This window comes from Megalops cyprinoides, chromosome 6 (genome assembly GCF_013368585.1).
Source record: "Megalops cyprinoides isolate fMegCyp1 chromosome 6, fMegCyp1.pri, whole genome shotgun sequence".
Classification (NCBI taxonomy): Eukaryota; Metazoa; Chordata; class Actinopteri; order Elopiformes; family Megalopidae; genus Megalops; species Megalops cyprinoides.
In genome coordinates this window covers 36,617,762-36,639,460 of record NC_050588.1, presented here as the reverse complement: position 1 = coordinate 36,639,460, position 21,699 = coordinate 36,617,762, and the positions used below count along the sequence as shown (strand labels likewise).

At 46.3% G+C, this 21,699-nt stretch overlaps 2 protein-coding genes across 5 annotated transcripts in view; one reads left to right on the top strand and one right to left on the bottom strand.

The window, feature by feature from the left end:
• Positions 1–220, bottom strand: part of snta1 (syntrophin, alpha 1) — a 31,337-nt gene extending 31,117 nt beyond the window's left edge. The window contains exon 1 of the mRNA XM_036531752.1: positions 180–220. The gene's annotated coding sequence lies outside the window, so the exon portion shown is untranslated. The remainder of the gene's footprint in view (positions 1–179) is intronic.
• Positions 221–5,245: 5,025 nt separating this feature from the next.
• The window catches only part of LOC118779184 (protein CBFA2T2-like), a 37,573-nt gene continuing 21,119 nt past the window's right edge, over positions 5,246–21,699 (top strand). Inside the window, exon 1 of one of the 4 annotated variants that reach the window (XM_036531151.1) lies at positions 5,246–5,302. In XM_036531151.1, the coding sequence (XP_036387044.1) occupies positions 5,284–5,302 (19 nt within the window). In that variant the 5' untranslated portion in view covers positions 5,246–5,283. Of the gene's footprint in view, positions 5,303–6,282; positions 6,527–19,048; positions 19,373–19,476; positions 19,551–21,699 lie in introns of those variants that run through there. The other 3 variants (XM_036531150.1, XM_036531152.1, XM_036531153.1) reach the window with 3 other exon arrangements.

Below are 21,699 nucleotides of genomic sequence, written 5' to 3'. Positions count from 1 at the left end.
TAAGGTTATTTTATAAAAAGTAAGTAGGCAGATCGGAAGTTATGAATTATTGTTATTGTTATTATTATTATTATTATTATTATTATTATTATTATTATTATTATTATTATTATACACGGCATTCTTGTCATTAGTACATTGAAGTAAGGCGTGCAAGTAGATCGAAGTAGGCTACGTACCCTCGCCAGCCAGTGCCCATGTGCGAGCGCGAAAGGAAAGCACGACCTCCCGAGCACCTGGCTTAAGCATTCAAAGAGACATCTCACCATACTGTAAATGGGCGGGCTCAGCGCGTAGGCACACAGTGCGCGGAGCGTTTGCGAATGCCTGATATGTGAAGGAGCTGCAGATTCCGCGGAGGTGAGGACAGAATGCCTCCAGGAGATGAGACTCTCCTGGGACTGAGGTCGGGCGAGCCTGGAACTCTTTATAGCCGTGCTTATAGCACCAGGCGGTGGGGGGGAATAGCACGCACTGTTAGGACCATTTATAGAATATATTATGGCCATGGGGATACATTACTTCGCTTACTACGACTACGATGCGATTCAGTGTCAGCATTTGACTAGGGGCATTAACGAGCACGTCAAAAATGCAGGCTACACACCCAAGACAGAGGATAATTAAGGCCCTTTTGAAAAAAAAAAGTGTACCGTTTAACTAAAAAACTTGTAATTTGCTCTGATTATACTTCTGAAAAGATAGGGGCGTCTGCTAAATGACGGTAACGATATAATGTAATGAATGTATGTAACTTTACCTCAAAGGTGAGTAAACGCACAAGGGTTTAAATCCTCCGCTGCCTTTAATATTTGGCTCCATGTATGTGTTGTCCTCTTAATGAGGCTTTTGAGTCAACATTTGGCGCTGTGTACCGAATACTTCTGCCGGTGCGTGTTGACGTAAATTGTTCTTACGTCTCTGCCGCCCTCTTGTGGTATTTGCAAAGCATGACTTTTTCCCCAACAGCAGACAGTGTCATTTCCCCTAATAAAGGTTCTTACTGTGCAATCTACGTTACACTTGATTTATTTCTTTAACTGTTTATTTATTGCTTTCTTTATTTATTTATTTGAGGTATGACTCCTTACAAACACTTACCTCTGTAGCAGGTCCTCGTTTAAATACACAGAATTAATGGAACTAACTCTCTGATATTAACAATGATAATGTGTGCTACTGATGAATCTCTTCCGTTTGATATTGTTTTAAACCAGAGGGAAGCAAGAAGCCTCTGTATAGCTCCTGAAATTTCCACTGAACTTCTGTTAAATTGAATGATAATGTAGGTCTGCTTGGGCCTGATTTCTTTTAAAGATTACTCAAAGATATGTATGAATGTGGACCTCATGCTTTCGGGATTAAAGCTGATTATTTATGAACAATCTGAAATTCCTGTGTGCAATGCTTTTGAGATTCATTCATAACATTTTATGAATAAATATGAGGGTACTGGGGGGAATCAGGTTGTAGTTATACTCGCTCTAGTTTAAACATTAAACATACCCTGTTTGATTTTTATTTGCAACTTATTAGCCATACTATGTAACTATGAAACTGTGAAAGAGTAACAGTATCGCAGTTAGTATTAGGGTGTCAGTATTACCTCAGTTAGTTTTGTCTGTTCGCAGGAGTTCAGATAAGGCCAGACTGAGAGACAGCTCAAACTGGTTCCAGACTGCCCATTATTAAGTTGTGCCACCGTGTGAATGTTGCCTGATTCTCTACATTTACAGCTGGTTTATAGGTGTTTTTCTGTTGAATACGACACATTAACTACTTCTGCAGCTTTACAGAGCTGATAAAGTGTTACAACATTATTAAATATGATAAGAAAAGTCTGGGCATTTCAGTTTATCAGTCTTCCCACAGTCACGTTCACAAGCTGCGGTTTGTGAACAGTGTGTTAAGGAAAAACACTGTCAAATTAGTGATGAACACGAGGTGGCGCTATTGTCGCATCAATTTAACTCAAGTTTTTGTTGGTGGGTGTAAAATACAAAGTATTGCACATGAAAATGTTACGACCAGCTTTTTTTTTCGAAAAAGGAAAGAGTAAGCTGGAGTCAAATTGCTATTATCTTTATACTGATGTAAAAATGGAGGTACTGACACTCTGTTACGCCAATCATAAAAATGTGGCAACTTTTCAGATAAAATTAGAGTGCTTTAGCTAACTTTGGGCAAAGGAAATTTTGAGTATTGTCAACAGTATAGAACGTAATTCAGATTGCTTTATCTGAAACACCAGGCGAGGCAAAAGAGGTGGCAATTCCGAAAAAGTATGAAAGTATGAAACGATACAAACCTCATACACACTAATTATTTGGTGACCATATCAATAAATGCTAGAAGAGTCACTCTGATGTCTTTGGGCTTGTAGGTAGCCTTTTTGAGACCACACAACCTGAAACAACTTAGTGTGACCTCTCCGGCAATTTTTGATATGACCACTGAATAATAAAGGGGCATATGAGTGTTCTGTGTTCACTTAGGCCTATACTTCATATTTTTAGTGTTATGTATTCCTCTTTCCCTGGGAGCGTTTGAGTAAAGGATGAATTATCAATTACTTGTTGACATTTGCGGCTCAGCGCCTACCCGCTGTTGATATTGACTTCTGCTTCCAGCCCAGCCATTTAGCTCACCTTGTTTACGCAAGCACCGAGGAGACCATCATATGCGTCCCGGCCGGATTAGTCAAATCTGCCCTAATAATAAACACAATAATGATTCATCATCCATTCCCTCTGTGCCTTTCTCTGTATCAGCCCATCAGCCTGTCTTTCTCAATGCATTTCATATGTGGCAGGTGGCTGGCAGTAACAAATCCATCAGGACACAACCTAGCATTATGAAAAGCTTAAAGAATTAATTAGGGGGAGAGGCGGGATTTCTCCCCCCTGTCGCAGATAGCCGTATACATATAAATATATATCTGTGCGCTCCCTGAAGACAGCAGACAGTTGGGACGGTCTGGTGATTAATTTGAGCACACCCTCCCCCCCCCACCCCCAGAGCTCTGCTGAGCTCTGGAGCTGCCATATGGGTCCCAGCGCATGGGCGCCTGCCTCTCCCAACGCGGTCTGTGCAGTCCGCGCAGGCTTCGGCCCGCTTCAGAAAAAGGCAGCATGGTGGAGTCGTGACTGTTAACCGGCTCCACCTGTTCCAGCGTCAGATGGAGCACCCCCCCCCCATCAACACCCCCCCCACCCAACGAGGCTCATGCTGCAGGGTCTGAGGAAGGAGAGCAACTGCACTAACGGGTCTGCCACAAGAACACTTTTCGATCCCGTCCATCCTAAAAAATCCCACGGGCTTCTTTAGGGGGTGTATACTCTTCACTGTACTCTGTTAGTGGGGTGAAGGTATACATTTAGTGGGGGGGGGGGGGGGGTGGGTTAAAACATCTAACGATGGGCCAGCAATCCCATCTGGCCGCATATCATCCTGATGGTTTTTGACAACCCCCCCAACCCCCCTGCCTCACCCTACTCAAAACCCCCCAAAAAAATGAAAATTCTGTCCTCTCTACTGCTCCATATTAATAATAGGGCTGCAGGGTTTTTCATGTAAAAGGGTTTTACTGTTTAGCATGAACAAGTCACCTCTGCCAATAGGCTTTCTGCAAGGCCTCTGCCCTGTGAGGGCACAGTGTCTGCCCTGGCCATCTCTTTTTTTTTTCTGTTTTCTGTCATCGTTCAAATCGATGGGGGGGCCAACTTAAAAAGAGGAGGACAGAAGGCATGTTGGGGGAACATACTGCGTCCTGACGGACACACTGAAGGCTGGGAAGAGTCAGCTGTCAGCGAGCAGGGCTTTGTTATTATGCAGCAGAAGCTGTGTCACTCACAGGCTGTTGCTCGGTGACAGACCTGCTGGTGGAAGCAAGAGGCTCTCCCACTGACCCAGAAACAGAGACCGATCCGAAAGCTCCTCCAGCTCACAGTCACACAAGACCGGTGAAGGAAAAAAAATGGGTCTGAATCATGTTCAGACTCTTAAAACTCCAATTCATCAATATGGCTTTTTTTTTTTTTTTTTTTTTTAAAGGCATCACTTTACACATCACATCCTTTTTCATTATTGGTTGGCGCAAATGTCACTTTGTCAGGTATGGATTGAATGTTGGGTGATGGATGATTCTCTGGACACATGTCCGTAAGTTGTGCAAGTTATGCAAAGTCAGCTTAAGTTGAAGAGTACAAGCAAAACACTGTGAAACTAAGACAGCGCTGGGTTCCTGCTATCCTACAGTTAATGCGGGATAGCTCTTTGATTAATGCTTAATACGGAGTTGCATTTTCTAATATGTATCGAATTGTTCCAGTCACACAATGGCCACAATCTCAAGCTCCCACTGAGAGCCATCATTTCAGATAATGTCATTATTACATATTAATGTAAAATGAAATTAGTTGGGTGAAACAGTGCTAATTCCTCGTACAGCCCCGCCTTCCCGGATGGAGCAGAAACAGAAGGCGCTCCCTCTGTCAGGGTGTCATAGCAGGAAGGCAGGCAGGGGAAGAGCAGCCGGAGAGAGAGAGAGAGGGAGAGGGAGGGGGGGCCCTGCTTCGTCATGCGCGTTGGGCAAGAGCCTGCGTTGGTGGGTGTTAATTTGTTATTGTAGCCCCGCAGCTGTGTGGTGTGGTCCGGAGAGCAGGTGGCAGCTTCACAGGGGAAGGACCGGAGAGGGACCGGGTGGCACGTGTGCGTACGTGTGTGTGCGTGCACGCGCGCGCGTGTGTGTGTGCACGCGTGTGTGTGTGTGTGTGTGTGCACGCGTGTCTGTGTGTGTGTATGTGTGCGTACATGTGTGCGTGCACGCGCGTGTGTGTGTATGAGTGCATGTGTGTGTACGTGTGTGTGTGTGTGTGTGTGTGTGTGTGTGTGTGTGTATGTGTGAGTGTATGTGTGTGAGTGTTTGTGTGTGTGTGTGTGTGTGTGAGAGTGCATGTGTGTGTATGTGTGTGTGTGTGTGTGTGTGCGTGTGTGTGTGTGTGTGTGTGTGAGTGTGTGTGTGGTGTTGGGGGTTTGATCTCAACACCCAAATGTCCTCTCTGCGCAGAACGCGTGACAACCTGGATGCCTTCCAGCCACTCCTCCCGAGTGGATCGCTGTATTTTGGAATTTGAAGCCCTCGTTGAGAAAATGAGGCAGCTGGATGAAAAGAGCTCTTTGCAAAGACTCCTGCCACAGGATGCTCAGCCGGGAGGAGAACAAGAATGCCTTAAACATGTACACAGCGTGTAGTGCAAGCAAGCCAACGAGAAGCATCAGTTAATGGAGGCATTATTGACAGGTGATGCAGTACTTACAACACAGTATAAACTTGACCTGAAATCAACAAACCCAGGCCTGTAATTGAGCATTTACACATTACAATGTGTATCTTTTTTAATTGTGCAAGACTTATGGACTGCAAATGCTCTGCTTTGCATGAAATGTACTTTTCTCTTCCCTTCAAAAACTATAATCACGTAACAGTAGTATCAGTATCTTTTGGTTAGAATCATTAGTCTTTGTTTTTTACAGTAACTTTTCCAGCCAGCACCATTTGTAGCGAAACCTCTGCACCCGTCTCTCTTTCCCTGATTGTAGCCATGACAGCATATATCAATTATCTCAGAAGCGATACAGCAGTGTGATATCCCGGGTTGAAGAAAAATAGCCACAAAACAGCATCGGGTTAGATGCTTTACATTACCCATGTAGCGATGATGCTACAGCCCCATGACATTATGGACCCTTCACTTAACACGCACTTAACATATACATTCTACACACCTGTTTAGAGTTTGTTCCTTCAAGGTGTGAACGGGATCGCACAGGTAGGCTGCAGTGTGTTGCATTAAAGAGTAGCGATCGTCATACCAATTATCTAATGTATTGTAGCCAACAGCTTCATTTCTTTACAATTCTTTACAATACAATAATTCTTTACTATGATCTTTTTTAAAATAATTGTATATATATATATATATATATATATATATATATATAGCATTTTGAATACCTGTGCTTCAGCTACTAAAGTTGAAAAGAGAGGTGTTTTATGACGTCTTGTATGAGGAGGAACCCAGTTGTGTAGAATAGCCGTGAAAAAAATCTTTTTATATCAGTGACGTATTCTGCAGTGTAAAGACACACTTTCCCCTAAGGGCACGCGCATTTACACATGTTCCTACTGAGTCTCTCTGAACAATGAAACAACCTTTTGTTGGGCAGACCGCACATCCGAAAGGTCCCGCCCCCTGATGCTCTCCCGTAGAGCCAGCCGGAGCGGACGAGTTTCTGCGTCTCTTTCCTCTCCGTTCATTCCCTAGGTTACTTCCAAGCTCCAAGCTCCAACGCGAATAGGCACGATCGGTGACGAATCGCAGTTTATTGTGCGGCTAAGTGCGTTTTATTTGTCGCCGTGAAATAGTTGTAGCCTACTGCTGTTATCCTGTGCGAAGATCCTCCTTTATTTTTCCAGCCACTGGAGGAGTAGCGGACATGGTTGGGATTCCGGGCGCTTTTCAATGTAAGTAGATAGTTGTTTGATTGTTTTGCAGCATACCCTACTGTACACGAAGCTGACGTTTTGTTTGGCAACGGACACCAGCACATGGCTAGTGGCTTGGTTCTTATTTATAGCTGCCTACGTAAAACGTGTTCCTTACAGAGATGAATCAGATCGCCTATAGAGTACGGGCTGATTTACTCTGGAACGTGGAATTAAGATAATCTTTATGGTTTAATAACGTAATTCAAAATGCTGGATTGTAATAATTTTATGGTAAGCGCTGGTTAATGTATTTAATTCACGCATCAATGTAGCCATCGTAAAACAGAGGTGTATTATTTTACTTATTTATTATGCTTTGAGATCAATTCATTTTCTACACTTGTGGTTTTTCCAGGCGTGACTCCAGCCAAATTACATCTTTGGCTGTGCTTTTGGAGACATGCTGACAGACAGCTGGCGCCTCTTGAGCAGATATCACATAGTTACTCGTATAGTTAGCTAGCTATGTGGCTAATACCGTGCACCGCAGACATAGCCGATTGCATGTGCGCCCGTTAGCCTCGTCAGAACCCGATGCTTTGAGCATGCAAACTAAATAGCAATGGCTTGCATGCTTGTCAACTCGAACTTAGGTGACGTTCGAGGATCATGCATTTATTTAGTTCTGCTTTCGCGTTCTTGTCATGCAAATGAAAGTTCCTGAAAGGCCTCCCAGACGATTCTTCCATGGTCCAAAGCAAAATGCGGAAAAATTGTGGATCTGTCAGTAGCCTACGGTGCTTTAGTATGAGTCGTTAAGTTTGACCCTGAGTGAAATTCACCATTCTGCAGCCACGTATCTCGACTACTTATACACTGTCCGTCGGTGTCCATGATGTCTCTCAAACTATCTTCAGAATGACATGTAAACCCCATTATTAATTATCCTAATGACCCGATAATACAGGGCCCCTAATGCACTCTATTGGATACGAATCCGTAGGGCTCCATGTTCCGCATTTTACTTCGAACCGTGAATATCCCTTTTTGGGTTTTTCGGTCCCCGTTTCAATTTGGGATTAATCCACCAGGCAAAGTTTTGCACCATCTGGAGTTTACAGCTTTTCAGGACAATAACACCAGGCAGTCTAAAGCTGGCGAAAGAAATTACCGATAGCCTACTTTTCCTGTGAGACTGGGGCATAGGCATGCAATCCAAGTGCGATCATTTGCGCCTGAGACCGTGTAGTATTGCAGTATTGTTTAACCCGAAGCTTGGTCTGTCCCTAGATACCACTCTCCAAACAAATGATACCTTCTTCAAAGTCTTTGACATCTGTGATTGTTCTAATTGGTAGCCACTAGAGAGCAGTAGTGCCTCTCTCCCGCTTCAGGTTAAACTGTGACGATGTTTCCTATCTTCTAATTAATTGAATAGTACAGTTTTACCTCAGATACATGAATAAAAATAAAAAACAGCTGTAGTTACGTGGTGTCAGTATGTTACCTGTGGAATTTATCTACGGGGTTTCGTCATCAAACCGTAGAATGCGCACACACACACACACTCGCAAGCATGTACACATATTCTAGCGTTGCTGTTAAAGTACGTGCTGTCATGCAGTCACGCGATGTTTGGTTAAAATTAGGGCAAAGCAGGCTGTATCTGAGTGAAATAATAAACGCTGGATCATGTCTTGATTCAATCAAGATCAAACCAGAAAAAAAAAAATGTCAGCAGTTGGATGGCTGGATTTTTCTCTCCTCGTTTGGGAAAACGAAGGGCGGCCAAACCACGGGCTTCAGGAAGACCGAAATTAGGAAGGGGACTGCATGTTTGTATTAACGCGCTAATTGTTTTTTGGCCCCGAGTATGACTCCCAATCTAGCTGGATAGGCCTTTGTTGTGTGGGGGAATTGCATCATGCCAGGGTGCCTTGAACTGAACTTTAGAGTGACTCAGCCCAGTACATCCTTCCAGCTGATGGCTTCACCATCAACATCACTCAGCATTGTTATGGTCCCCCATGGATTCTCATCATTGTGGCTTTGTCTGCAGGCCATAAATGGCCAGATGAATCTGGTTTGATTCATATTGCACACAGAGAAGCAGAGAGCAGCACCTGAATTTCACATTACTCAGCCCTGACACATGATATGCCCCAACACATAATGTGCTTCTGGGGATTTCGGGGCTGTAATGTTATTTACATCAATAAAACCATCCCCGATCCTGTAAAGCTCTGTGGCTCTGGTGTTTGCCTTCGCAAAGGCAATGTTTAAAGCTGCTCTTGTTGTTATTAAGAGTATCTAGGTTTGTTCTCCACACTGATACAAGAAGGGGCGTGTAAGGCCTGGCATTTATAACAGGCTCCATTCTCTGATTGGAAACACTGTTGAGGACAAAGATAATCAGGAACACCTGAAGGACTGATTTGACAAGCGCACTAAGGAAATGCTTTTTTTTTTTTACATCTCTCCCTGTTTCACACAGGAAACGGAGAAGAACTGTCTCTACCATCAAATACTTTGAGTCTGATAACGATTACTTGTCTCAGACTACGACTGTCTCTGGACATGACCTCTCAGGTAGCGTGAATTCCACAAAGATTCCGGTCTGTTTTGGTGCTGCCCCCCCCCCCCGTAGCATGAGCTTGTTGAGCAGCACGAATCAGGGCTTGACTGACTGCGCTGAGAACGGCGGGCTAATTGACAGCAGAACCGGCACAGCTGTTTCTTGTTGCTGTGCTCGGCATGCCGGGGCAGGCCTATTATATCCAGATGCGAGCTGCTTCTCCACTCTGCCTGCCCTCAGCCATTCTCTGGAATGGCAATCTAGAGGAGACCAGACCCGTCAGTGTGCCCACACTTTGTAAGTCTTTTTTTTTTTTTTTTGTTTTGTTTATGTTTGCCAATCTGATGCAGATTTGCAGTGTGTTTGACAGTTCAATATTGAGCGAGTCCTGATTCACAAGGTCCTCCGGTGAGTTAAAGTGAACGGGGAGACTGTTCACGTTTTAAAGATGTTAAGGTCTTGTTTATGTTCGCTCTGTCTCTGAAGCCGATTGTTGTATCTTGTGCAGTGCTTCAGGGCTTTGAAGCCCGGCTCAAGTGATGGATACTTGTATTATTGTGCTGGGCTACTTGTTGTGTGTCTGGCTGGGGTGAACGGCGCTCTTAAAAGCCGATAAAATAATGCGTCCTGTGTTTTCTCCCACAGTGCACCTCAGTCTTCTCCGCATATGTTAAGTGGGACTTTTTTGGGGGGGGGGTTTTGTTTTGTTTTTAAGCTTTTGTAAGAGGACATTGATGGCGAACAAAGGTAGTAGTCACCCAGCTGTAAATTAGAACGGTCACAGCTGAATAGCCCCTGAATGGGGCACAACAAGTGCCTCGAAAGTCCCTCTCATCTCCACATTATGCTCTTTTAAAATGCGCCCCCTCCGTTTTGAGACAAAGACCCGGTTTGGGGTTCTCCAACCACCCCCCCACCCCCCCAGCTTTTTTTTCTCACCGGTTTTTCCATGGCATTTTCCCTGTCCCCATTTATCCTCCTCGGGCAGTGTGAAAGCCCAGCTGCAGAGTGGCTGTCAGCGCTTAGCGTAGCTCAAATCCCTTGGTTTGTATTCACTCGCTGAGAACTGCTGAGGGCCGACGGTGGGATTTCTTTTTTTCGGGGAGGCGTTCACCAGGCGCGGCCTTTGACGGGCGCGGCCCCCTCAACGGCAGGCCCCGTCTCTCTCGCCCCACGCCGTCCCTCGCGTGCCGCAGAGACACGCCGATCGCCTCTTTGTGCCGCGGTTTACGCCCCCCCCCCCCCCTTCACCTAATTCTCCTCATGTGTGAACTTGGCCCTGGTACAGCGGTAGGCTTCTTCTGGGCTCCGCCGTCGTGCCACGGCTTTGTTTAAAAGGCACTGTGGGGTTATTCTGGGAGAAAATGAAACCCAGGTGAATCTGCTTTGCAAGGGCCAGTTTGCTGCTGGTGTTTTGGTGTGTGCATCATTCATGTTTTGTCACTGTTGCTTTCTCAAGAAAGCTTCATATTAAATTCAAGCAACCTTTATGCTGACATGTTGAGTGGTTTAAATTAATTCAAATAGTTCTGTTTTTTTTCAGGGAATGACCCTAAGTAGCAAGTCCGTTCAAAGAAGTTGTTACACTGTTACTTTTTATAATCAAGTGTATGTGTGCCCTTGCAACATCTTGAGTATGTGTTTTTGAAACTGGCTCTTTGACAAGCAAGGTCAGTGGGAAAATTTCAGGGTGAAGCAGCTGTTCTTTCTGCAGGCTGGTGGAACAAGGTGTTTGAGAGAGAGTCAGGTGTTGTCTTTCTCTGTGCATGTGTCAAAGTGTGTGAAGGCCACATGTGTGCAGTTTCAGGTAGCCTTACACTTTATCTCTGTGGAAAAAAAAATCTGGTGGTGGCCATCTCTGCATGTATGCCTGTAAAATTTGTAGGCTTTTGGTCCAGCTGAACTAAAACAGCCTTGTTCAGACTTTCTGTAGTTTGCTAAATTAATTAGTTTATTTAGAAGCCAAAGAAGGAATGGTTTGTGATTATCATGTGTGGGAGATGAAGGTCTCAGCCATATATATTTGACTCATTTCTACTTTGGTTCTGTGATGTGAAAGAGGTCTGCTGGTATGAAATTCCCCCACAGTCCCATTTCCACTGAAGTGAGATCACACAGAAAATCCATTAACGGCACTTGTTCTCTCTAAGTGGTGATACTCGATGTCACGCAGCATTTGTGTCTGTGCTTGTTGCTCTCCTTGCCGTTTTGAAATTGCATGTTACCCCAGCCTACTTGAGCTATCAAAGAATCGGCCCAGCCTCAAGATTGCTTTGAATTGCGTCCAAGAGCCTCGGCCTGTGGGATCGTCTTCCGTGGTTTGCTGTTTGGTTACCGGGCGTGCGATGATCTGCCTGCCCGCTCATGCGCGCCGAGCATTGTGGGATAGCAGCCCTGACAAGCCTAAACAGCCTGCCTGTGAGACATGGGAAAGGCATTCAGAGCCCAGCCAAGAGCAAGACCTTATCTGCGCGCCTGTAATTGAGTCCTTGAAAAGCCCCACAGGCCAGCCAGGTGTTCACAATGCACGCTCCAGATGAGACACCTGCGAAACACAGGTGTGGCCATCGCCCCGGCAGAAGCACAACACAGCTGCTCCAGCCGGGGGATGCGGGGGTGGGGGGCTGGGGGGGTGCGGGGGGAGGACTGTGAGGTTATAATGGGATCAGCTGCAGGTGGAGGAAGGAGAACACAAAAACAGTAATCTGTTTGCCCCGGTGAGGCGTTCCTCGCCCGCTGGCGTTTGAGCAGACGTGGCGCACAACTTTTCCTTTTGCCACTCCTCGGTCCTCCAGCCGTGGAGTTGAATTCCACTTAGCCCTTCTGTTGTTATGCGTTGCAGATGCAGCGCCAGGCTTCTGTAGTTTGTGGAGCGGGGGGTAGTTATTAACTAATTTTAGTAAGTGATTTATGGGGCGGGGGCCGTCGCTGACTGACTAGCGGGCATAATCGGTCCACATGTTGCAAAATGGGTTCTGGAAGTGGCTTTGACACATTATTTTTCTCTGCGTTCGCATTAAGAACGGATGAAAAAGGTTTCATCTTCATTAACTTCCCCCTCGAGTGTCTCCATGGCTCTGTGAGGAGCTTGTGAAAGTGGGGGGGGGGGGGGGGGGGGCGCTTCGTCTCCCGACTGTGACACTTGGCAAAGACTAGATAATTGGTCGGTGATTTAATCAAGTGTGCAGGAACTGGATTACCTGCTGACGTGATGGATGGCAAGGCGTTGTGATAGCCATCGTTTCTCCGGTTCCCTCGCCATCCCAGCCTCCTAATCCGGTCGCTTGGGCAACAGGTAAAAAGCCACAGCGTGGGAGAGCATGGGGTTTTAGCTGTGCCTCTCTGAAAGTGTCACGTGAGTGTGGGCGCTTGAAGCTGCTATATGCCACTGCCTGGCACCTGCCTCGTCTCGAAATACACCTATCCATCAGATACATGCAATTCATTTCTTTTTTTTGGTCCTACAAAGTGAAGGCGCAGGCCGTTTCTGCTCTTCTAGGTTAGTCGTCCTGGTTTCGTGTTTTTGTTTGAGCAGGTCTGTGAAAGACTAGATGGAATTTAAAAGTTGTCTGTAGGGTCCAAAACGATCTGTGATGACAAGTAAAAACAATCAAATCCCTCTGATCACACATCTGGTTCACACAAAGGTAAAAAAAAAAAAAAACACAGCAGTAATTTTGTGATTGCCTTTGAGAGCAAATTATCTACAGGGCAGTGTTAAAGAGGCAATGCTGTGCGTTTGGTTAGGGAAGCTGATAATATTAAACTTGTAAAGTGTTTAGAATGAGTATGTATGTGTTAGAAGTACAGAACCTCTCCATCCTTTCTGTAAGTCCTTTTTCACCACAAGTACTTGTTTACGAGGAGTCCGTCTCTTTATGCGCTGAGAGTTTGGATGGACTGGCACAGCACAAGAAAACCTGACCTGAGTAGAGCAGAATTATAGACTTTAATAATGAGTATATTTAGGGTTTGAGAGGGATGGTCTGTTTACTTTATCTGGTATATAGTTTTAGGTGGATGAAAAAGGGGGTTATTGAGTGCCGTTTACTTGCTTTTTTAACCATTGAGCGGGGGGGGGGGGGGTTGTGGGGGCTGGGGGGGCTGGCGATGGTGCACTTGGCGCTCATCAGTGGAAACTTGGGGAAGACGCAGCCAAGAGAGCGTGTGACCCACCTCGCATAAATTTTAAACACACATACACGCACACAGAGACGCTCGCGCGCACGCACACACACACACACATATATACATGCAACAAACAGACATATATACATGCACAGACACATATACACATGTACACACACACAGACACATATATGCATGCACGCACACACACATGCACAGACACACACATGCATACACACGCACACACACAGGCTGCTCTCAGTCCTTCCCCTCTCTCCCGGAGTGTAACGAGAGATCTGACGCTTTTCCATGGGTGAGTGGGCGGGTCAGGCCTTACTTAAACTAATCGCTCCCAGCAGTGTTGAATAGCCAGACACTCTGGAGCCGTGGGTCGGGGCTGTGGAATGCCACTGCCGGCTCAATGCCTGCCTTTCATCCGAGGGAGGGGGGGAAGGGGGGAGTGAGAGGGGAAAGAGAGAGAGAGAAAGAGAAAGAGAAAGGGGAAAAAAAACCTAGAGCCATTTGTTATGGGTGATATGGGGGCTGACTGAAAACGGGGAGGCACAATGGAGTTGGAGGGGGGTGCAAGCTGGTGAAGGGGTAACATGGCAGTCAGTGGGGTTTTTTTCTTTGTTTTTTTTCCTTTTTTTAATGCCTGGAGCAATCCCAGTGCGTGTTTAACGTCTTGAAGATGAGATGTGAATGAGTGTTTAGTGTGGGGGCAACAATGTTCAGGGCTGGTGGTGTGATGGGGCTCTGATGGGAAGGGGGTGGGGGGTGTCGGGTGGGGGGGGGGCTGTCAGAACACAATGAGCCGTTCTGATCATCTCTGTAAGAGGAGGAGTGCTCTATTTATGGTGTCCCACAGGGCTTAAGTTTGCAGCCCATTGATTGCTGATTCTACAGGTGGACAGCAAATCTCTGTGACCATAAGCATGTTTTCATGATACAAAATAAATTGGAATTCCATGATCATTTTCATTATTAGATTATAATATTGTCATTTAGCAGATGCTCTTATCCAGAATGACATAGGTTACAATTTTTTTTTTTTCCATTTATACAGCTGGATGTTTACTGAGGCAATTGTAGGTTAAGTAGCTTGCCCAAGGGTACAACAACAACACCCCAGCAGGGGGAATTGAACCAGCAACCTTTCGGTTATCAGCCCTGCTCCTGACTACAATGATACACTGCTGCCCATAATGTGGGGCACATTGCAGGGAAAAAAAATGAACAAAAAACAATTTTATGAATGACAAGGCCATACCCAGTGAGTTATACGCAGCACTAGATATTGCTATTAAAGGGGTCATTGGGAGATATGACACTGGTACCAGGGGCTGGTTTGGAAGAGTCCATACAGGAGTTGTCAGAGGGGGAGCCCTGGGGGGGGTCAGGTAAGCTCACCTCCGTGGGTTTGGAGGGGAAGCCCCAGCCTACCGTCCCCACTGCGGGTGGGCAGGGGGCCAGGAAGTGGGCCGTTTTGGCTGCTTCTCAACCGTGCGGATAATGAAAGGCACACTGGCCTCAGAGAAAGCATAAACAGACGCTTTTTAAAAACACTGATGGGAAAACGGGGGTCTCGGCGATGCTCCAGCAGCCCCAGACCGGCGAGGCAGCCTTCCCCCGTTAAACGCTTTCATAACACGCGGGTTCGGGGAGGCGCGATCGGTCTGCGTCTCTGTCCTTTTACTGACGAAAACAACTACGCAAGTGTTAAATTATTTTTATTCTTCCACAGAATTTCTCGTTCATTGTAACGGGTGCTGAAGTCAAACTCGAAGTCAAGTCAAAGTCTTTTATTTGTCATTTGCACACATCACACAGGGTAACTGAGCATTGAAATTCTTGAGGTAGGCCCTGCTAACAAGTAACATTGAAGACTAGTGATGGCACGACATAGAAGGCACTGAGTGTGGGGTAGTAAGTTATAAAATTAAATACACTAGTGCAAAAAGTTCAAGCTAAAAACAAAACAACATAATGTGTAAAAAATGAAAAAAATGTGATTCTTGCTTAAATTTGGAACTCAGTTCAGGACAAAGCACTTCAGCAGTTACACTGAAGGCCACTCTAAATCCTCTTCACTGGTTGCAGTTACATGCCTGGTATGTTTCCTTTTGCCTGTACAGTGGCATCTCATTTAATGTACATGGTCGCCTAAAAGTCCCAATCTTTTTCGGTTGAAAAACAGATTGGCTTCTTTCAAACTCACGCGTGAGTGTTAATGCTCCGCTTATTTCCGTCTCAGGTGTAACCCAACAGGAGGAACAACAGCACTTTGAGTTCACTCTTGAATGTGTGACATGAGTGATGTTCCTTTGTGTTAAAATAGACTTTTTTCGCAGGCACAGACTGGGGCTGTCTGAGCACTGTGTGTGTGAGAGAACGGCTTTAATGCAAGGAGTGAGGGTATGAAGGTGCCCTGCTGCGTTGTGGAGCATGCCTTCACTCCGGGAACGTGAGCCACCCTGCTTTTTTGGCTGGGGCCCCTGACGAGCCGCCTCCTCTTGGGGAGGGAGACACCCCTGCTTCTCCACAGCCTTTGGGCCTGTTTAAAAGGCTGTGGATAATTGCCCGTTTAGTCCCGAGGTTGCAGCGTCTTTGGAGGGGGAATCTTTGCGCCGCCAGCCCAGGCCATTCAGAGAACCTCTTGACAGCATCGCCAGGCCACCTTTGTGATGATAATGGCCCTCGGGCTGCCAGAAAATTGCCGTGTTTAGGCTGCCCAAGGTGACATTAGCCTGGCGAGAGGCGCGGAGGCACAAGGCTGTTTGACTTGCTACATTGTTCCTGCTGCCTGAAGCCGTGCACCTCGCTTTTTACATTAATTACCCCTAAAACTGTACCGCACCCAGTTCCTGGGCTCTCCTACGCACTTTTGCATCAGTTTTGTTTTTTAGTTTTTTTTTTTTAAGAAAAAAAAAGATGATAAAGCTTCTTTGACCTCAAGTAGACCTCAGTTCCAGTGGCAAGAAAATGGGGATTCAGAGAGAGCTGAGATGGTATGAATAAAATATTTAGCTTTTTTTTTCTCTCAGGTGGACTCGAACAAATGCCTTAGGCAGTTGGACAGAGATCAATTTGAGCTCTTCACAAAGAGCACAAATTAAATTTAGAATTCACAAATTGTCGCTTATGCAATGGTGGTAGTAGTCTTATATTTAGGATTCAGTAAATGTATGCAATTTATGGCACATGGTGTTCACTATTGTCCCTCACATTTATTGTGAAGTCATTTCAGAACGGGAGCTGAATTGTGGGTATATGTACGTGGGTTTGTCAGTGGCCTTGCTCGTGGCAAAACTAACGTGTTTTCCCGGCGCGCTCTGTGTCAGAGCGGACGTGTGATCACAGAGAGAGAGCGTTGACCATGGTGTCGTGGAACTGCAGCTCAGGGAGGCTGAAGAACCGTGGCCATGCGACTGGGAGATGCTCGGGCTCCCAGCTGTCTGTCTGTGCCGGAATCTGATACATTCTGAACTTTCCCTAACTTGATCTTCCCCCTAGTCTTAACCCATCCTCCTTCCAAACAGTTTCACTGAGGAAGACCGAGGATGTAGTAATGATTTTTTTTATTCTCCCTCCTCTGCCCTCCTCCAGTCCCTCTTCCTCCAGAAGCAAAGAGCGGTCACTTTAATATTCTGTTTATTTTTCTAAAAGTAGATGTTCTGAGTCTGCCTGTGAACAGAACCAGATGTGCTGGATTCACTGGGATATCTCATTTTGTGGGCAGAGATGTTTTTTTTCTTTTTGTTCAGTGCGTCTCAACGGCTAGCAGCTGCAGGGTAAAGGGAGACAAAGCGATTCCATACCCTGTTCTTGTCTTGATTTCTGCAGAAGGTAAATACACTTTGGTTTTTATTTTTGTCTGTTCGAGGGTCTTTTAGGAAGGTGCCTCTTCACGAACCGTCAGGATTGGCGGGAGGCGGGAAGCAGGGGAAATTGACCATATTTTGGTGTGCGGTGATTCTGAGAGGACCTGTTGGGGTACCTGGCCTGCGGTCCCCAAAATGTATGGTAGCACCCACAGGTAGCGCGCACTCACCCTCTCTAGCAGGACCACCCAACCACCGCCTTCAGACGCAGGTGTGGCTGCAAGTTGCAAACATATTTACACTCGACAGCTCCAGGTGACCTCTCTTCAGTAGACTCGTGGTTGTGCTGTCTCTCACCACAAGGGCAAAACCTTCACCTTCGGAAGGTCCGGATCTATTGTTGAAAGAGCACGCTCTCGCGGGGTAGTGACGTTGTAGCTCCTCGCCGCGGGAGGGGGAGTGCGGTGGCCTGCTGCAATCTGTGGGTGAGGCGGTACTTTACTAGCATCGCAGCCAATAAAATCCTGCTGTTTATAGCGGAGGGCCCTCGATCAAACGAGGTCAAAACACTTGACAACAGAGCAGGTAGTAATAACAATGAGGAGGCAGTGTTTAAGAGCAGGCGTGATTGCAGCTGGAGTGCGCGTTCTTTCACACAGTCGGCCTTCACTCTCCGCAGCTCCGTTTTTATGACTTAATGATCTGTAATGATGATAGGCGGCTGCGCTGCCAGAAACAGGCAACATTTACAGCATCTACATTTGCACTTGGGTAATATTTGCGCCTGAGAACAGTGGTAAGGATAGCGTTGGCGGGCTCGCGAGGGGCAGAGGGAGTTATAACTCGAGGAACTCGCTGCTCTGAGTGGGAAAGAGTGGTGTGGTGTGTTTTCTGACTTTGTGAGTTATGTGTGTGTGTGTGTGTGTGTGTGTGAGTTGGTGTGTGTGTGTGTGTGTGTGTGGTGTGTATACATGTGTGTGCGTGTCTGTCTATATATGCGTATGTGTGACTTTCCGTGTGTGTGCACGCACATGCATATATCTGTGTGTGTGTGTGTGTGCGTGCGCGTGTGTGTGTGCGCGTGCGTGTGTGTGTGTGTGTGCGTGCGTGCGTGTGTGTGTGTGCGTGTCTGTGTGTGTACAGCTGAGTGTATCTTGCATTGTTTTGCTTGCTGCTGTCAGCAAAGCACTCCTGTAAACACCCTATAGGGAGTCAGCAGCCCCTCCGGAAAGCCTTGACCACAAACCCACGAATGCAGACGATTAGTCAAACAGAATGGATTAATATCAGCTCTGCGTGAGCTGTCTGTGAGTGTTTATCTGCCTCTGTTTAGGTCAAATATCTGTCCAGCACCCTAATTTAACATTGTGCTGTGTACAAATGATTACCTTATCCCACAGAGAATGAATAGGAAATATGCTGACATCATACAGTTTTTATCATTAAATGGTCTGTGCATGGTCATTGTGTCATGTTATTACAGGGAAAAAAAACAGTTAATCTTTTTTTTTTATTTTAAAGCTGTATAAAATTATTTATCTCTTCCTGGCGAATGTGGAGAAGAGTGCTCACATCAGCACTATTAAAATTAATATTCGGAGGAACGTTACCTCTGCAGCCAAATTAATCAATGAAACTTTCCCTGCTTGCTGAAGTATCACGCGAGCAGGGAGAAAATTGCACAGATCTCTCTCTCTGTGTGGCACTGTCCAGCAGCTATAGGTACCGGAATGCAGCAGGAGAGAGTCCGAATAGCACGCAGGAGCTGAGAGGAAATAAAAATAAAATAAACAGCGCGGAGGGGCGCGAAACATTGCAGGACCTCACTGTTTGCAGGGGGAGAGTGGCAGTCACCCCTGCCTTGGCACGGCTTTTGTTTTGCCTGTTCGTGCCAGAGCAATTAGTTATGTTAATTACGAGGCCCGTCGGTAAATACATTAAATAGATTAGCAGCAGATTGGCTGAGTTCCACGGAGGAGGCGTGGCCTAGTGGGTGACATCAGCCTGGCAGCTGGCCCTTAGAAACAGAGGAAAGTGTCTGTGGGAGAAGAAGGGGAGGGGGGGGTCTGCTGGCAAGAGAGAGAGAGAGAGCGAGGGAGCGAGAGAGAGAGAGAGAGAGAAGGGGGACTGGTCTGCCTGGATATCCTTTTTCCATCTGGGACCCATCTGTGTTTCCTTGGCTCTGGACAAGCCGGAGCTCACATATGTGGGAACGCAAACACATGCCTGACATATGAAGGCGTGGAGAGAGGAGAAAGAAAGCAGGAAGGAAAAAAAAAAAAAACAAAAAAAACAAAAACGAATGCGTTACAGTCAAAAAGAAAAGAGGCGAAAGACCCAGCCACAAGCAGTGAGGAGGTGAGAGGCAACCTGTTCCGTTTCTGTACAGGGGACATTTTGCATTGCGTGTGTGTGTGTGTGTCAGTGTGTGTGTGAGTGTGTGAGTGTGTTTTGTGCTGAATTCCATTTACTGCACTCTAATGGACTGACGTTTAGTGTAGCCTGGCTCATTGTCTCATCATTGTATCTGTGACTGGTAAGGAAAGATCCATACATGGCAAGTATGTAACTCAGAGCAGTGCTGTTTTAGTGGACTATTGCTATTGTTTGCTGTACCAGTTGAAATTAGGCTTATTTGCGATGTTCGTTTGTCTTTCCTGATGCAGCGCTCCATAGGTACTTCATTTCAGATATGAAGAGCTGTTCACTTCTCAATACATAAATGTCATTTGTTGTATGTGTGACGGATGCCTTTATCGCCAAGGAAATATGTTTCCAATAGAAGTGTCATTCTCTTCTCCAGAATCCAGATGTAAAGTTTGTTCCATGTGCGTTGTTCCGGCGCCAAGATCGGCAAGATTTATTTGTTTGTTTGCTGACCGTTTATTCCCTGTTGCAAGCACGGAGTGATGGGGTTGCTAGCCAAAGTTGAGATTGATCTTCCTTTGTCAAAATGGGACGAGAAAAAAAAAAAGTGGAGAGGGAGGCTCGGTGTTTATCTCTCGCTTGAATGGCATCTGTGAGTGTCAGTTTTTATTCATCACTCTTTATGAGGCCCTGAGCGTATTTAGCTCTCCGGTGTTAACTCTGTGTGGGGACTGCCCCTGCTTTAAGTAACTTAGGGGGCACCCTGGGTTGTTTTGTGAAATAACGGCGGTTTAACCTGTGTAGTTAGCATTTCAGTTTTGACTGGAGCTTGAATGTGATTTCAGTTTTTATTATTAAAAAAGTAAATAAGCCTGCATGTTTGGATCTGTACCTGAGGGACAGACATTTGGAAGGATGTAGCTGGACATGCCACATGAAAGGCAAGTAAACAGTTCTTTCAGAGACTTGAGCAAACCGTAATCAATCCACGGTCAAACCATGATCGAACCGTGATTGAACCGTGATCAAACCGTGGAAGCCTGCTTCAGCCTGGTTTCTTTTCTCATAGCACAGTCCTCGTGTGTTGAGTATAAGGGGAGTCCATGCCTTGAACGAGGCACCTCGATTTTGGAGGAAAACCGTGGAGAGAGGGGCAGTGTGGATGTGTCTGCTGTGGCAGGGCGGTCTGGTTTTAATTCACCCCTCTGGAGACGGGATGCAGGGGGTGGGGGGGGGGGGGGGGGCAGCCCGCGGGCCCGGTCCTGGACAGGCTCAGGCTGACGGGGCCGGGGCCACGCGCTGGGAGAGGGCCCTGCGGAGCCTCACTCCCGGGGGCCGAGCGGCTGGACAGCGTCACCCTGACAGCCGCGCTGCTCCGTCTCCCCGCCAGCGCGCCGCTCAGACAGGGGCTGCCGTTGTGACCTCTCCGTCGTCGCTCCTGCAGTTCGTCTCTGCTCTTTTTTTTTTGCTCTGAATTATATTACCGATTTTACCCAGCGCCGGGCCCTTACCCCCCAGGCCCGTTGCACAGAGCTCACATTCTTATACGCTGTTTGTTTGCAGGGCATATTTATCCGAAGGAGCTCACGTTGACTGAGTTGCTCAATGGGGTAAACACCAGGGGCCCGGGTGGGAGTCAGATGTCAGCCTTTGGGTTGTGGGCCTGCAATGTGTTGGTGAATGCAGAATGGTGTTTTTTCACTGCAAATATCGTTACATTACATTACAGGCATTTAGTAGATGCCGTTATCCAGAGTGATTGACATAGGTTACAATTTGTACATGTTATCCATTTATATAGCTGGATATTTACTGAGGCAGTTCTGGGATAAGTACATTGTCCAATGGTACAGCAGCAGTGCCCCAGCAGGGAATCGAACCAGCAACCTTTCGGTTACAAGCCCTGCTCCTTATCATTCTGCTACACTACTGCCCTAGTGATTTTACAGACGTGCCTGCGTGCCATGTGTTGATCACTGGTCGTTACTGGTTTACTCTATTGTTTATTTAATCTGTATTTTTGATTTAATCATTTAGAGTTACACATCAACTAAGAAATGTTTAAAAGTTTAAGCATTTATAAGTAGTCTCACAAGATGTAATTGGAATGTTCAGAAAGTTGTCAGTGTTACTAGTAACTGCCTGATGAACTTTGGCCTCGGCAGAGATACCTAGTCTTTCTTAAGCCTGAGCTGTTGTTTGTGAGCTTTGATGTCGACGGCCGTTAGGTTGACTTGGGAGCTCGGCATCTGCTCGAAACGTAGAAACAGGATGGGGTGGATTAGTTCCACTGACTGGAACTGTGATATCGGGGCTCT